The sequence below is a fragment of the Hyla sarda genome, chromosome 3 (assembly GCF_029499605.1).
Source record: "Hyla sarda isolate aHylSar1 chromosome 3, aHylSar1.hap1, whole genome shotgun sequence".
NCBI classification, from domain to species: domain Eukaryota; kingdom Metazoa; phylum Chordata; class Amphibia; order Anura; family Hylidae; genus Hyla; species Hyla sarda.
Window position 1 is genome coordinate 205784752 of NC_079191.1, and position 16735 is coordinate 205801486.

General features: G+C 44.9%; 1 protein-coding gene across 1 annotated transcript in view; it reads right to left on the reverse strand.

The window, feature by feature from the left end:
• Window positions 1-13543, reverse strand: part of IMPG1 (interphotoreceptor matrix proteoglycan 1) — a 489363-nt gene extending 475820 nt beyond the window's left edge. The window contains exon 1 of the mRNA XM_056565914.1: window positions 13476-13543. Within this exon, the coding sequence (XP_056421889.1) occupies window positions 13476-13483 (8 nt within the window). The 5' untranslated portion in view covers window positions 13484-13543. The remainder of the gene's footprint in view (window positions 1-13475) is intronic.
• Between the last annotated feature and the right edge of the window lie 3192 nt (window positions 13544-16735).

Below are 16735 nucleotides of genomic sequence, written 5' to 3' on the forward strand. Positions count from 1 at the left end.
CCCCCAGCAATAAATCATGATATTCTCTGAATGGCAGCAGCCAGTTATTAGATCTACAGCAGGAAAAGAGCATCATTATGTGCTAAGGAGACTTCTCTGCCGGCAAAATCCTCACACAGGGAGGGGAGGGGGAGGTGGGGCTGTGATGCCAGAAATCACATGGTGCTTTTCTTCCAGGAGGGTGGGGGCTAGTTTCATTTAGGGGGTTGCACAAAAAAAGGTGGATCTGAGAATTACATCTTTCTCTCACTCCCTGCATGTAAGTGACAGCTGAAAGAGGGAAACTTCTCTATATAGCACATGAATGATATTTAGACAAATAAATAGGTTGGTGAGAGGGAAAGGATGGACTTTGGGTTTGATTCCCCGGAGTACCCCATTAAGTGTAGTGAAGTGGTTAATAGCTACTTCATTGTTGCTCTTGGTTAGTGGATAGGCTAATGGCCATTTACTAAGTCTTGAATAATAGAGGAGCTAAACCCAACTTCTAAGGGGCTAATGACCATTCTGCTAGTGGTCTAGGCTCTTGGTTTTCAACACATGGTTTACATACACCTTAGCCATATTCATTAACCCCTTAAGGACCAGGCCATTTTACACCTTAGGACCAGAGCAATTTTTGCACATCTGACCACTGTCACTTTAAACATTAATAACTCTGGAATGCTTTTAGTTATCATTCTGTTCCCGAGATTTTTTTTTCGTGACATATTCTACTTTAACATAGTGGTCAAATTTTGTGGTAACTTGCATCCTTTCTTGGTGAAAAATCCCAAAATTTGATGAAAAATTTGAAAATTTTGCATTTTTCTAACTTTGAAGCTTTCTGCTTGTAAGGAAAATGGATATTCCCCAAAAAAAATTTTTAATTCACATTTCAAATATGTCTACTTTATGTTTGCATCATAAAAATGACATGTTTTTATTTTTGGAAGACACCAAAGGGCTTCAAAGTTCAGCAGCAATTTTCCAATTTTTCACAAAATTTTGAAACTTGCTTTTTTTCAGGGACCAGTTCAGGTTTGAATTGGATTTGAAGGGTCTTCATATTAGAAATACCCCACAAATGACCCCATTAAAAAAATACACCCCCAAAGTATTCAAAATGACAATCAGTAAGTGTTTTAACCCTTTAGGTGTTTCACAGGAATAGCAGCAAAGTGAAGGAGAAAATTCACAATGTTAATTTTTTACACTCGCATGTTCTTGTAAACCCAATTTTAGAATTTTTATAAGGGGTAAAAGGAGAAAATGTATACTTATATGTGTAGCCCAATTTCTCTCGAGTAAGAACATACCTGATATGTCTATGTAAATTGTTCGGCGGGCGCAGTAGAGGGCTCAGAAGCGAAGGAGCAACAAGGGGATTTTTGAGAGTACGTTTTTCAGAAATGGTTTTTTGGGGGCATGTTGCATTTAGGAAGCCCCTATGGTGCCAGAACAGCAAAAAAAAAAAACACATGGCATACCATTTTGGAAACTAGACCCCTTGGGGAACGCAACAAGGAATAAAGTGAGCCTTAATACCCCACAGGTGTTTCACGGCTTTTGCATATGTAAAAAAAAAAAAAAAAAATTCACTAAAATGTGTGTTTCCCCCCAAATTTCACATTTTTGCAAGGGTTAATAGCAGAAAATACCCCCCAAAATTTGTAACCCCATCTCTTCTGAGTATGGAGGTACCCCATAAGTTGGCCTGAAGTGCACTACGGGTGAACTACAATGCTCAGAAGAGAAGGAGTGATATTTGGCTTTTTGAGAGCAAATTTTGCTCGGGGGGCATGTCGCATTTAGAAAGCCCCTATGGTGCCAGAACAGCAAAAAAAAACACATGGCATACCATTTTGGAAACTAGACCCCTTGAGGAACGTAACAAGGAATAAAGTGAGCCTTAATACCCCACAGGGGTTTCACGACTTTTGCATATGTAAAAATATGTAACCCCATCTCTTCTGAGTATGGAGGTACCCCATAAGTTGACCTGAAGTGCACTACGGGCAAACTACAATGCTCAGAAGAGGAGGAGCACCATTGAGCTTTTGGAAAGAGAATTCGTTTGGAATGGTATTCAGGGGCGATGTGCATTTACAAAGCCCCCCGTGGTGCCAGAACAGTGGACCCCCCCACATGTGACCCTATTTTGGAAACTACACCCCTCACAGAATTTAATAAGTGGTGCAGTGAGCATTTACACCCCACTGGCGTTTGACAGATCTTTGGAACAGTGGGCTGTGCAAATAGAAAATTAAATTTTTTATTTTCACGGATCACTGTTCCAAAAATCTGTCAGACACCTGTGGGGCATAAATGCTCACTGTACCCCTTATTACATTACGTGAGGGGTTTAGTTTCCAAAATGGGGTCACATATGGGGGGGGTCCATTGTTCTGGTACCATGTGGGCTTTGTAAACACAAGTGGCCTTCAATTTCGGACAAATTTTCTCTTCAAAATCCCAATGGCGCTCCTTCTCTTCTGAGCATTGTAGTGCACCCATAGAGCACTTTACATCCACATATGGGGTATGTTCTTACTCAGAAGAAATGGGGTTACAAATTTTGGGGGGCTTTTTTTTATTTTCCCTTGTGAAAATGAAAAATTTAGGGTGACACCAGCATTTTAGTTAAACATTTTTTTTTTCATTTTCCCATCCAACTTTAATGAAAATTTGTGGGGTGTTAAGGCTCACTATACCCCTTGTTACGTTCCATGAGGGGTGTCGTTTCCAAAATGGGGTCACATGTGGGTATTTATATTTTTGGGTTTATGTCAGAACCGCTGTAAAATCAGCCACCCCTGTGCAAATCGCCAATTTAGGCCTCAAATGTACATGGTGCGCTCTCACTCCTGAGCCTTGTTGTGCATCCGCAGAGCATTTTATGCCCACATATGGGGTATTTCCGTACTCAGGAGAAATTGCGTTACAAATTTTGGGGGTCTTTTTTTCCTTTTACCTCCCGTGAAAATAAAAAGTAAAGGACAACACCAACATGTTAGTGTGAAAAAAAAAAATTTTTTTACACTGACAGGCTGGTATAGACCCCAACTTTTCTTTTTCATAAGGGGTAAAAGGAGAAAAAGCCCCCAAAATTTGTAGTGCAATTTCTCCCGAGTACGGAGATACCCCATATGTGGCACTAAACTGTTTCCTTGAAATACGACAGGGCTCTGAAGTGAGAGAGCGCCATGCGCATTTGAGGACTAAATTAGGGATTGCACAGGGGTGGACATAGGGGTATTCTACGCCAGTGATTCCCAAACAGGGTGCCTCCAGCTGTTACTAAACTCCCAGCATGCCTGGACAGTCAGTGCCTGTCCTGAAATGCTGTGAGTTGTTGTTTTGCAACAGCTGGAGGCTCTGTTTTGGAAACACTGCTGTACAATACGTTTTTTATTTTTATTGGGGGGACAGTGTAAGAGGGTGTATATGTAGGGTTTTACTCTTTATTATGTGGTAGTGTAGTGTAGTGTTTTTAGGGTACGTTCACACTGGCGGAGGTTTACAATGAATTTACCGCTAGGAGTTTGCGCTGCGGCGAAAAATTTACCGCAGCTCATACTTGAAGCAGAAAACTTACTGTAAACCCGCCAGTGTGAATGTACCCTGTACATTCACATGGGGGGGGGGGGCAAACCTCCAGCTGTTTTAAAACTACAACTCCCAGCATGTACTGACAGACCGTGCATGCTGGGAGTTGTACTTTTGCAGCAGCTGGAGGCACACTGGTTGGAAAACCTTCAGTTAGGTTCTGTTACCTAACTCAGTATTTTCCAACCAGTGTGCCTCCAGCTGTTGCAAAACCAGCATGTACTGATCGCCGAAAGGCATGCTGGGAGATGTAGTTATGCAACAGCTGAAGGTACACAACTACAACTCCCAGCATGCAGAGACAGCTGTTTGCTGTTTAGGCATGCTGGGAGTTGCCGTTTTGCAACATCTGGAGAGCTATAGTTTAGAGACCACTGCACAGTGGTCTCCAAACTGTGGACCTCCAGATGTTGCAAAACTACAACTCCCAGCATGCCCAGACAGCAAACTGCTGTGTGGACATGCTGGGAGTTGTAGTTTTGCAAGATCTGGAGGTGCACAGTATAGAGATCACTGTGCAGTGGTCTCAAACTGTAGACCTCCAGCTGTTGCAAAACTGCAACTCCCAGCAAACCAAAACAGCTCTCTGGGCATGCTGGGAGTTGTAGTTTTGCAACATCTGGAGGGTTACAGTTTAGAGACCACTATAGTGGTCTCAGACTGTTGCCCTCCAGATGTTGCTAAGTAACTCACCGGCTTCCGTCGGATCCAGGGAGCTGCGTCACGGTCCTCTTCTTCAGCCGATCGTCGCCCGCTGCCGCCGCTGATCGTCGCCCGCTGCCGTCGCCGATGGGTAAGTGGATCTTCGGCGCCGGTCCCTGTCGGTTTCCCCGTCCTGCCCCGCCTATTGTGGGTGGGTAGAACGGGGAAACCGAAAGTAAACCCCTCTGCCCCCGATCTGCTATTGGTGGTCGCGTCTAGACCACCAATAGCAGAGATAGGAGGGGTGGCACCTCTGCCACCTTACTCCTATTGCTTCAAGGGGATCGTGGGTGTCTAGGACATCCACGATCCCCCTTTATTTTCCGGGTCACGGGGTCACTATAGACCCGTATGACCCGGAATAGCCGCAAATCGCAAGTGTGAATTCACTTGCGATTTGCGGCGATCGCCGACATGGGAGGGTCTGATGACCCCCCTGGGCATTTGCGTGGGGTGCCTGCAGATAGATATCAGCAGTCACCCCGGCCCGGTCAGTCCGGCGCGCGGCGGGGACTGAAATTCCCACGGGCGTACAGGTACGCCCTTGGTCCTTAAGTACCAGGGAGCAAAGGCGTACCTGTACGCCCTTGGTCCTTAAGGGGTTAAAGGAAACCATTCATCATTTTTATTCTGCCTGAACTACAGGCACCATAAAGGGACTCTGAGCCATAGTTATTATACCATCCAGAATGGGGCTCCAAATCATCAGGCCAATCCCTGACGACTTCTTCTTGCCCTGATGGTATTTCTTGATCGATCTCTCTCTATTCCCCAATTCCCAACAGGTCTCTTGGCCTTCATGCTCACACACACCTTTTTCATTTCTGCCCCCAAAAAAATTGTGCAGTTGAGGTCAGTTGGTTTGTGTTGGTCACTCCATTACCTTTATTTTGTTGTCCTTAAAGGGGTTCTCATGTGACAGAAACAACCTGTGTATAATGTTAAAATGCATAATAAATTACCTACTAATATAGTGTCATTATCCATATTGCACAGATCATTAATTTCTTCTGTGCTTTCTTTGTTTGATCACATTGTAAGTTTCAACATCAAGTCCCATCATCCCCTTTAAGCCAATTTATCACAACTTTGCTTTGGGTCATTGTCCATTTGGAAGACCCTTATATACCCAAGCTTTAGCTCCTTGCTGATGTCTTGAGATGTTGCTGCAATATCTTAACATCTTCCTACCTCAGAATGCTCTCTATTTTCGGAAGTGCATCAGTCCCGTCCGCAGCAAAACACCTCTACCATATGATGCTTCTACCTCTGTGTTTTACAATAGGAATGGTGCTCTTGTAACACTCATGTTCCACATACACTCATGTGTATGTGGATCCATTGGACCTGTGTGGCAGATGACTCGGAACGTACCAGGGAGCGGAGTCTAAGGTGTTGCTGGTTTTCACCAGAGCCCGCCGCAAAGCGGGATGGGCTTGCAGCTGCAGGCGACACCCAGGTCGCTACCCCTGGCACGGCTCGACCACACAGGCGGCTGAGGAGATGCGAGGCACTGGAGGGATGAGACAACTCGTAGTCTGGATAGCAGAAGGTCAGGGCAGGTAGCGCAGCAGCATAGTCTGGACATAGCAGGAGTTCGGTAGGCAGGCAGCAGAGGAGCAAGGTCAAGTCACAAAAGCAGGAGATCTGGTACATGGCAAGGCAATATAATGGAACGCTTTCTCTATGGCACAAGGCAACAAAGATCCGGCAGAGAACTGAGGAGGGTGGAGGAATTTATAAACAAGCCACAAATGGATTAAACTAATGAGCGCACTGGCCCTTTAAATCTTAAAGCTCCGGTGCGCGCACGCCCTAAGGGACAGGGAAACGAGTGCCAGAGCAGAGAGGCAGAGGCAGGAGAAATACCCGGAGTGTGACGGACTGGGGCTCGCACACGGGCGTGTCCTGCAATGCGAGTCCCAGTCCCGTCGGCAGCAGAAGGTAAGGGGAACATGCGCTCACGGCCAGCGTGTGTGGCCAGAGCACAAAGCGTAACAGTACCCTCCCCCCCCTTGGTCTCCCCTCCTTTTACGAGAGAGAAAACTCCTGAGAAGATCACGGTCCAGGATATTCTCAGGTTCCCAAGATCTCTCCTCAGGACCGTAACCCTGCAAGTTGACCCAAAAAAATTGTTTACCTCTCACAGCCTTTGCGGCAAGAATCTGTTTAACTTTGTAGATGTCAGATTCTTCTGAGACAAGATTCTTCTGAGAGAACCGGTTTACGATAAGGGGCTTGAGGAGAGAGACCTGGAAGGAATTGGGAATACGTAATGTAGCAGGTAGACGGAGTTTGTAAGAGACAGGATTGATCTTTTGTAAAATCTGGAAGGGACCAAGGTAGCGGGGACCGAGCTTGTAACGGGATCTTGAAGCGGATGTATTTGGATGAAAGCCACACCATGTCACTAGGAGAAAAGGACGGAGGAGGTCTTCTACCTTTATTTGCTTGTGCCTTCATGCGCAAAGAACCCTGGGACAACGCCTGTCGGGTTGGTTGCCAGATGGTGGAGAAGTCACTGACCAGCTCATTAACAGTAGGCACACCGGAGGAGACTGGAAGAGGAAGAGGAGAATGGAGATGGCATCCGTATACAGCAAAAAAGGGAGACGATCTCGTGAACTCGGAATCTTTAAGATTATATGAGAATTCAGCCCAGGGGAGAAGGTCGACCCAACCATCTTGGCGAGCTGAAACAAAATGCAGAAGATAAGTATCAAGGATTTGATTAACCCTCTCCACCTGACTGTTGGACTGAGGGTGGTAGGCCGAGGAGAAGTCCAGATTGATGTCCAGACAGTTAAAAAGGGCTCGCCAGAACTTAGAGACAAACTGCACACCACGATCTGAAACAATATGCTGAGCTAGAATGATGTAGACGAAAGACATGCAACAAGAAGTACTTTGCCAGCTGCGGGGCAGATCTACCACGACCCAGATGACAGTGTTATTATGAGAAGGTGGCAAATCGTTGAAGCTCTTGTGGTAGCCCTTGGGGGGGAATATAATACAGTGGGGGTGTTGCTTAGGTATATGAGGGGTTACTTTAACCCCTGTCACTCGTGACGCCAGGGTTAGGGTTAATACGGTGAGATAAATCTTCGGCCTATTGCCACCCTTCCCAGAAACGATAGGTGCGCGTTTAAATGAAGGTCCACAATAGGGATGAATTTGAACTTGCATAAACTTTACTGAAGTACTTGCGTTACATCCAATTAACAGCAACAGTCTCAGTAATACAGTCTCTATACAGCTCAGCAATGATTGACAGATGCTGCGGACCGTTGACTTATCCAAGGGTTAATAGAATTAGGAGTTGTGCCGAGATCCTTCCGGATTTAGGGTCTATTTAGGTCCGGTGATCCCGCAAAGTTAACAGGGATTAAGATAACTCACAGTTCTGTATGGATGGCCGTTGCCGCAAGGCTTGGGCCTGGTCACTGCTGAAGATAGCTGCACAGATCCTCCTCTATCAGCAGCCCACCAGGAAAGAGAACACTTAATGGCCCCGCTCCCTTATATGGGCAGGGGCAGGGCCGTTTTGGATTGGTCCGTGTCAGCTGTCACTCACCGTTACATTGCATGGGGGGAGAACACGTCACTGGGACCTCCTAAGGTTCTAAAGCAAAACCATAGAGTTTACCCGATCACATGACCCACAGGTCCTGTTACGTTACAAACAGGTAGATAATTCACTATATACACTTTCTACACTTATAACTGTATAAGTATCAGATAGAACTATTAAATATCTAGTGGCTAAGTGAGAGGCAACAAGGGGAAAACTAGAAAAGAGGGACCCCGACATCCTAGGGACTAGGGGGACTATGGGGACCTCTGCACAGGTAACGTATAGGATACGGTACCGGGACACCACACTCTGTAAGGAGCAAAACAGTGCTGTAGCCTGTAGCCTCCCGTCCTGTATTTATATGGGAGTATATCTCAATAAAAGAAGAAAGAAGAACTTGGTGAGTGCTGACCTTTTCATTTCTACTGGAAGAATATTACATTGAACTGAACTGTATATGGTTTAGGCACCACACCATTCTCTATCAAGCATTAGCTGCGATCCTAGGCTTAATGGTAACCCTCCCTAAGCAGTGCCAGGTTAATTTGTCTTACCTGTACTTGTGAGAACTTAGAGACAAACTGCACACCTCTACCCGAAACAATATGCTGAGCTAGAATGATGTAAACGAAAGACAAGAAGTACTTTGCCACCTGCGGGGCAGAAGGAAGACCTGGTAGAGAAATGAAATGAGCCATCTTGGAAAACCGATCTACCACGACCCAGATGACAGTGTTATTATGAGAAGGTGGCAAATCGGTGATGAAATTCATGGCGATATGGGACCAGGGAGTCTCTGGGATGGGTAAAGGCTGTAAGAACCCTGCAGGTCTTTGTCGAGGAGTTTTGTCACGGGCACATGTTACACAGGACCGAACAAAATCAGAAACATCACATTCAAGATGGGGCCACCAGTAGTGCTGGGAAATAAGAAGTAGGGTCTTGCGTATTCCAGGATGTCCTGCTGTCAAGGAAGAATGACCCCATTTCAGGACCTTGCGTCTCAGTCTGGCAGGCACAAAGGATTTTCCCGGAGGAACTTGCTGAATCTTGGCAGGAGCGGCAGGAATCAAACGGTCAGGAGGAATAATATGCCTAGGCGTGGGGTCCAAACCAATTACGTAAGAGGACATGGAGAGAGCATCAGCTCTGATGTTCTTGTCTGCTGGACGGAAGTGAATGAAGAAGTTGAACCTGGAAAAGAACAGTGACCATCTTGCCTGGCGGGGGTTTAAACGCTGAGCAGACTGAAGGTATAGAAGATTCTTATGATCGGAGTAGATACTGACCAGATGAGAAGAACCTTCCAATAAATGTCGCCATTCTTCCAAAGCTAGCTTGATAGTGAGAAGTTCACAATCTCCAATGGAGTAACTCCTCTCAGCAGGAGAGAAAGTCTTGGAGAAGAACCCACAAGTTACAGTCTTGCCCTTGGTGTTTTTCTGAGTGAGAACGGCACCCGCTCCAATAGATGAGGCATCAATCTCCAAAGCAAAGGGCCTCTCTGGATCAGGTCTTGAAAGCATGGGAGCCGAGGCAAATGCAGACATTAGAAGGGAGAAGGCCTCTTCAGCCTCTCGAGGCCAAGACTTAGCAAGAGCCACAATAGGAACAACCAAGGAAGAAAAATGTGTGATAAACTGACTATAATAGTTAGCGAATCCCAGAAAGTGTTGAATAGCACGTAGGCCCAACGGACGAGGCCAATCCAATACTGCAGACAACTTATCTGGATCCATCTGCAGGCCCTGATGAGAGACAATGTAGCCAAGAAACAAAGACTAGATTTCTCGAACAGGCATTTCTCCAGTTTGTTAACCTACAACACTAGCAGCACAGTCTCTATCCTTCAGTGTTAGATACTGATACACGTATTAACCTACAACCAACACTGTATAAAAAAAATCTTTATACCACTTTATTAATCATATGCATAACTTTATTATTATTCAAATATCAGCAGATGAGACCCACCCACTAAAAACAACCCACCCTTAAAACACAATAACCCACAAAAAAGGCAGGGGACAGCCTAACTACAACGGTCCTAGCAGTATCATATACTATTACACCATATTAGCAAACAATTATAACATCACAGGTATTTACCTGAAGTAGTCATGCTGGACTCAGGAAGGCTGCTCCCCCACCACCGCCTCGACACGTGTTTCGCTGTCTTCTTCAGAGGTCCTGAGGTAAAGGAGGTAAAGGAGGAAGACGAGAAACAACTTTACGCAGAACAGGTTGGAGGCAAAAATTTTGACAGGATTATCCCCAGCGAATTATTTCTCCAGTTCTCCAATCCAGTTGTAGGGAATGGCGTTACAGCCAAGGAAGACCAAGAAGAATCTCCGAAGTACAGTGTGGTAGAACATAGAATTCAATCTTTTCTTTATGCGATACTCCCACTTGCATGACGAGAGATTCAGTACAAAGTCAACCTTACAGTCCAGATTTGTCCATTAACAGAGGAGATGATCAAGGGCTTGGCAAGCCGAGTAAGGGGAAGAGGATACTTGTGGACTAAAGCCGCATCAATAAAGTCACCTGCTGATCCGGAATCCAAAAATGCTGTAGCGCTGAAGGAATACTTGGCTGAAGCGAAGACTTGTACAGGATTAGTTAAGCGTGGAGAGGTAGTATTCACACCCAGGGACGCCTCTCTCACGTACCCTAGGTGCGGGCGAACTGTACAGTCCTTGAGAAAGTGCTCTGGGCTAGCACAGTACAAACACAAATTCTCTGCTGCTGTTGCAAGGCCAAAAACTGTTGCATCATGGCTGAAAGTTGAGAAAATTGCAGCGCCTGTCAGGCTAACTGCTGCGACTGGCGTATCACAACGGAGGAAAGATCTGCTACTTCAGGCAGGGGTACCTCAGTTGGCTCCATGGCAGGATCTTACTGTAACACTCACGTTTCTGAAAACAGGAACTCCGGTGTACGTGGATCCGCTGGATGTGTGTGGCAGATTACTCAGACCATACCAGGGAGCAGAATCTAAGGTGCCGCTGGTTTTCACCAGAGCCCGCCGCAAAGCGGGATAGGCTTGCAGCGGCAGGCAACACCCAGGTCACTACCCCTGGCACGGCTTGACCACACAGGTGGCTGAGGAGATGCAAGGCACTGGAGGGATGAGGCAACTCGTAGTCTGAATAGCAGAAGGTCAGGGCAGGCGGCACATTAGCGTAGTCAGGATGTAGCAGGAGTTCGGTAGGCAGGCGACAGAGGAGCAAGGTCAAGTAACAAAAGCAGGAGACCTGGTACATGGCAAGGCAATACAACACTTTCTCTAGGGCACAAGGCAACAAAGATCCGGCAGAGAACTGAGGAGGGTGGAGGAATATATAAACAAGCCACAGGTGGATTACACTAATGAGCGTACTGGCCCTTTAAATCTTAAAGCCCCGTTGCGTGCACTCCCTAAGGGACAGGGACGCGCGCGCCGGAGAGGAGAGGCAGAGGCAGGAGAAACAACCAGGAGAGTGATGGACTGGGGCTCACACGCGGGCGCGTCCTGCAATATGAGTCCCAGCCCCATCGGCAGCAGAAGGTAAGGGGACCATGCGCTCACGGCCAGCGCGTGTGGCCTGAGCACATAGCGTAACAGCTCTTCAATTGATTTTTTGAGATTTTTGTTCTCACACTGTAGTTCCTGTGCTACCCAACACTACCAACTTACAGCGCCCTAGAAACTCCATAAGTGGAAAAGAGACCCCTGTTAAAACCCTGACAGAAGTCCCCTTCTCCACCTACAAAACAACAAGCCAGATATTGTTTATGCATCTCAGGCTTATTAGTTGGAATTTTATACACTGCAAATAGGTTATCCAGACTGGTTTATATATGGTTTATATCATCTTACTGTGTCTACTTAATGCCACATGTTTTCTCTGTTTTTATTCTCTATTGTGGCACAATCTAGTAGATCTTCTGCTCTTTCCCAGTAAACCCTGTGTCCGTAAAGCAGAGGCTTTGCTGGACCTAGGATTTTTTCCATAGCTTTCCATTCCTAAGCAGGGGCTTAGGCTTACCCTACAAAATGGCTAAGACAAACCCCCTTAGTATTACCCTGGTACACACCGCCACCAGATGTACCCCAAGGAGCCAGGTACCATCAGGTCTATAGCCTGGGGCTGCCCTACACTGTTATTGTTAGGAAGGAAAGGGCATGGACCTTTCCACACTTTCACCAGGCTGCTGCTGCTGCCTGGTTTGTATCTGGCTGGTCATGAGAACACAGGGGATTTGCATACTCTTTTATAAAAAATAAAAAAAATAAGCAAAAGAAAAGAATTTGCAGTCCCCATGCAAATAAAAAGGAAAATAATACTGTATAAGCGTAGTGTAGATGGTTCAGGTATTTTGCTGCGTACAATCTGTTTCTATGTTTAATAAGATGCTCACATCTTGTAATAGAGTATACAATTGTTCTTGGGCCACAGGACTTGATTTATGCTTCTTTGATTCCCTGATGAAGTCATGCATATGACAGGAAAAATGCATTGAAACCTTTTATTTGATTTACTATACCTGTTATGCAATCTCTGATTGCTTTTGTAGTAATAGTTATTTTGATCTAATAAAATACATAGTTTAACTGTTCGATTACTGTTGAACATATCTTGCAGTGAACACGCAGGTACACTATTCTTTGCAAAGTTCCAATTTTTGTTTACAATTAACTTTGTCAGACTTTAGCAGTCTTGGGTCTTTCTCTCCCTTTTTTTTATATCTACCGTGGGTTAGTATTCTGGGACAAATATAGGAGAGGATTAGTCTACAGGTTAGGTATGCCCTTATCAGCAGGGCTGCCATCAGAAATTTTGGGGCCCCTTACACAGCTCAGGCCTGGGCCCCCTGGATACCCCTCACAGTACCGTCAATTGCACATATCATGTTGCGCGTCCTACGACGTACGAAATTATACCAGTATCAGCATTACAAATCGGGCTGCATCCCCCATGCACTTTTATCCCCCCCCCCCTTGATCAACCCATTGCGCTATATATATCATTTGCCCCCCCCCTGATCCCCCCTGTGCCACTTTATATCCCCCCTCCGATCCCCCTCTGTGCCACTTAATTCCGTTTCTACCCAGTGCACTTTTCATTAAAAATGATATTATCTTTATTCTGTAATTCCATAGGATTACACCAATAACCAATTTTAATAGGCTTTGTTTTATTGAACTTTTTTTTTAAAAATAACTTTTTGTACAAAAATTTGTATACTTAAAATCATCCTCTTCTGACTCCTATGAATTTAGAATTTTTCCATATACTGGAATGTGTGGGGGCGCACCTTTTGCGCTTTGAACTGTACCATTTTTTTTTTGATGGGACTTTTCGATCGCTTTTTATAATTTTTTTTTATCTCATATGAAATGACATAAAATTAGTAATTGCAGACTTATATTGTAATAGTTTGGACATTTACGCAGGCGACGATCCCACGTTTGGATTCTTAAATTATTTTATTTTAAAAAAAATGGGAAAAGGGTGTGTGTATCTCCAGCTGTTGCAAAAGTACAACTCCCAGCATGCCCAGACATGTGAAAAACACAGATATACGGTAGTTATTTGTGTGTGAGTGTGAATGTACTATAGGTTACCTTATCATGATAAACACATTCCCCTATACAGCAACTTCTTTCTGGGCCTCCACAGCACTGCAGTCAGGCTCCTCCCACCCATGTGACTGATCACATGGTAATGACATCATCTAAGGTCCTCTACCATCCCATACACAGCCCGATGTTCGGCAGCAAATCACTCCGCTGTGCACTGTGCTGCTGCTGCCTGAAACCTCTGCTCCTACAGGAAGGAGAGGACAGATGCAGTTAGTATTGGGTCGCAGCTGCCAGTGGAAGCAGAAGACTGTTGTTTTAACAGCAATCTTCTGCTTCTGGGCTGGGGCTGCTGCAGGGGTGCAGCGGGGGCCCGGGCCAGCTGGGAGCCAGGGCCCCTTACTGGAGTACTGGTTGTACCTACCAGATGGCGGCCCTGCTTATCAGGGTGGAAACTATTGAAAACAAAAACAGTAAATCACATTTTCAATAGTTTGCTATAGACTTTAACCCCTAGACTACAATGGATGTACGTGTACGCCCTGGCTGCCTGGTCCTTAGTGCACCAGGATGTACATCCTGAGATGCATTTTTACTATGAAGCAGTCGCTTCACACACTGCAATTAACCCTTCTCATGCCATAATCAATTTTTCAAAACATCCCAGTAAAAAAATGAATAAAAAGTGATCAAAAAGTGACATATTTGCAAAAGTGGTACCGATAAAAACTTAACGATCACAATGCAAGAAATAAGCACTCATACAGCCCTGTGTTTGGACCAATAAGAAAGTTATAGGGGTTAGAATAGGGAAATTCTAAACATACGTATTTGGCTCTTTTATTTAAATTTTACTGTAAAGTACACTGTGTGAAAACAAACCCCTCCAACACCCCTCCCCCCCCCCCATTTTTATTTTATTTTTTCAATTTCTTCTCTCACACAAACAATATCTTTTTGGTTTCACCATACATTTTTTGGAAACATGAAAAAAGTGTCATTTCAAATTACAAATGGTCACATAAAAATAAATTCCTCAAGTGGATGGAAAAAAAAAAGTTATGGCTCTTAAAGGAGGAAAAAAATGAAAATGCTAAACTGAAAATGACCTGTGTGCTCAAGGCCAAAATGGATTGTGTCCTTAAGGGGTTAAAATCTGTTGAAGCCTACAGGATGTTTAAGGGTACATTCACACGAGCGTATTTACAGCATATTTTACGCTGTGGATCCGCTGGTGAAGGCCCGCTCTATGCTCTCTTTACATGTGCCTGCTCGTAGCGGCAATATGCTGTTACGAGCAGACACAATGCGATGAGCGAGTCGCAGTATAATCGCACATCGCGGGAGCTCTCTGCCTAGCTCAGAGCAGGGTGAGTGGCCACAATGTGCGAGGGACGCCGCGCACATCACTGCAGTGTGTCTGCTCGTCTCGGCAGCATAGAGTGGGCCTTCATCAGCAGATTTGCAGCGTAAAATACGCTGTAAATCTGCTCGTGTGAACGTACCCTAAAGCTGACATTTCCAGTTCTTTCTCCATCTAGCACCCATTACTAGGTAACAGTAAGGCTAGGTTCACACTGCGGAATCTCCAGGCAGAAAGTTTCCGCCCGGAGATTCCGAGTGCAGCCAGCACCAACTGAAACAGTTGCTGCTAGGACCGTGCGGACATTGCAGTCTCCAATAGATTGCAATGTGTCCCACGAGTATTTCCGCCTGAAGAATGAGCAACACCATTCTTCAGGTGGAAATTTCCAAGCTGATTTTCCGTTCACAAATTCCGAAGTGTGAATTTGTGAACGGAAACCCATTCAATACACTATACATTTTAGTAAGCGGAATTTCTGCCTGCAATTTCAAAGCGGAATTGCAGGCGAAAATTCCATAGTGTGAACCTAGCCTAATATCGAAATTGCTGACTTTCATGTACTATGTGTAAATAGATTTGGGAATTGCTTGTAAATATAAGTACATACTGTACATACATGTATTTATTATTTACCTTTAAATCTTTCCTAACTTAAAATTTCAATAACTGTTCATAGACAACTGACACTTAACTAGAAGAGGTCAATACATTTAAACAGTATGAATAAATGGAGATCTTCCCTTATTTCCTTCCCCCTCTTCACTAAACTCACTGCCTGCTGAGTAGAAAGAAGCAAGGGCTCAAGAATTTAAATTGTTTCTTTTTTGGTAGTTTATAAACTTGTGGCAGTGATATGAATAAAATATACATGAAATGTTGCCTGCAATGTAAGTGGCATAACAAGGTTGCAGATTTTACTACAGAATCACGTACAACAGTAAATAAAAATATGGAAAACATGAAATTGGAAGCTTCTTTTGATGTTTTGGAATGCTGCTTCAAACTGAATCCAAAATGTATTAAAATGCAAAGAGCTAGAGGACTAAACTGGATGATATTACTGATTGTAACATATGTGGCAGCTAGTTCACAAATCACTTTTCCTTAACCCGTTAGTGACTAAGAATTGAAATACTGTATTCAAAGAAATGAAAATGCTAGTTTTTTTAAAATAAAAAATGTTTATGTTTTTTTTTCATGTAAAATACACATCACAAGGCATATTAAAGCAACACATAATAGCTAATAGTGGCCTACATTTTATGGACGATTCCCAAAGAAAATTAAAAATCTTAAAAATTACTGCAATAACTGCATAGCAAAAAAAATCACTACATAAAAAGCAAGCAAAAGCAAAGAAAATATAACCCACTACTTATCCCTTAACCCCTTAAGGACGAGCGCTGTAAATGTACGGCACTGCTAAGTGACACTTTAGTGGCACTCAACCTTAAGGGGTTAAGGGATCGGGCCTGGATGGCTGCTGTTATCTAACAGCAGCCATCCCGGCATATCGCCCAGGGAGGTCCTGAGACCGGCGAATTACAGCGTTTCTGGGCCAATTGGGTCTCTGGTGACCTGATAGCTCTGAAAATCAAGGGTGATTTGCATTTTCTGAGACAGCGACAATCACCCTAAAGGATAGGAGTGAGGTGGCAGGGGTGCCACCTTCTCCTATCACCTGCCATTGGTCGGTCAAGACTAACCGACCAATTGCAGATGGGGGGTGGGGGGGGTTAAAGGTTAATCCCCGCTCTGCCCAAAGGTGGACAGAGCAGGGGGATTAGTGAGCGGTGGTTGGTGGTTACCGGGCAGCAGGCGGGGGATACAGGGTGGCGATCACGGCTCCTGTGTGATGGGCGGCAGAGGGCTCCTGTGTGGTGGCTCCTGTCCGGCAGCGATCAATGGTAAGTATGCTAGGGATTTCAAAACTGCAATC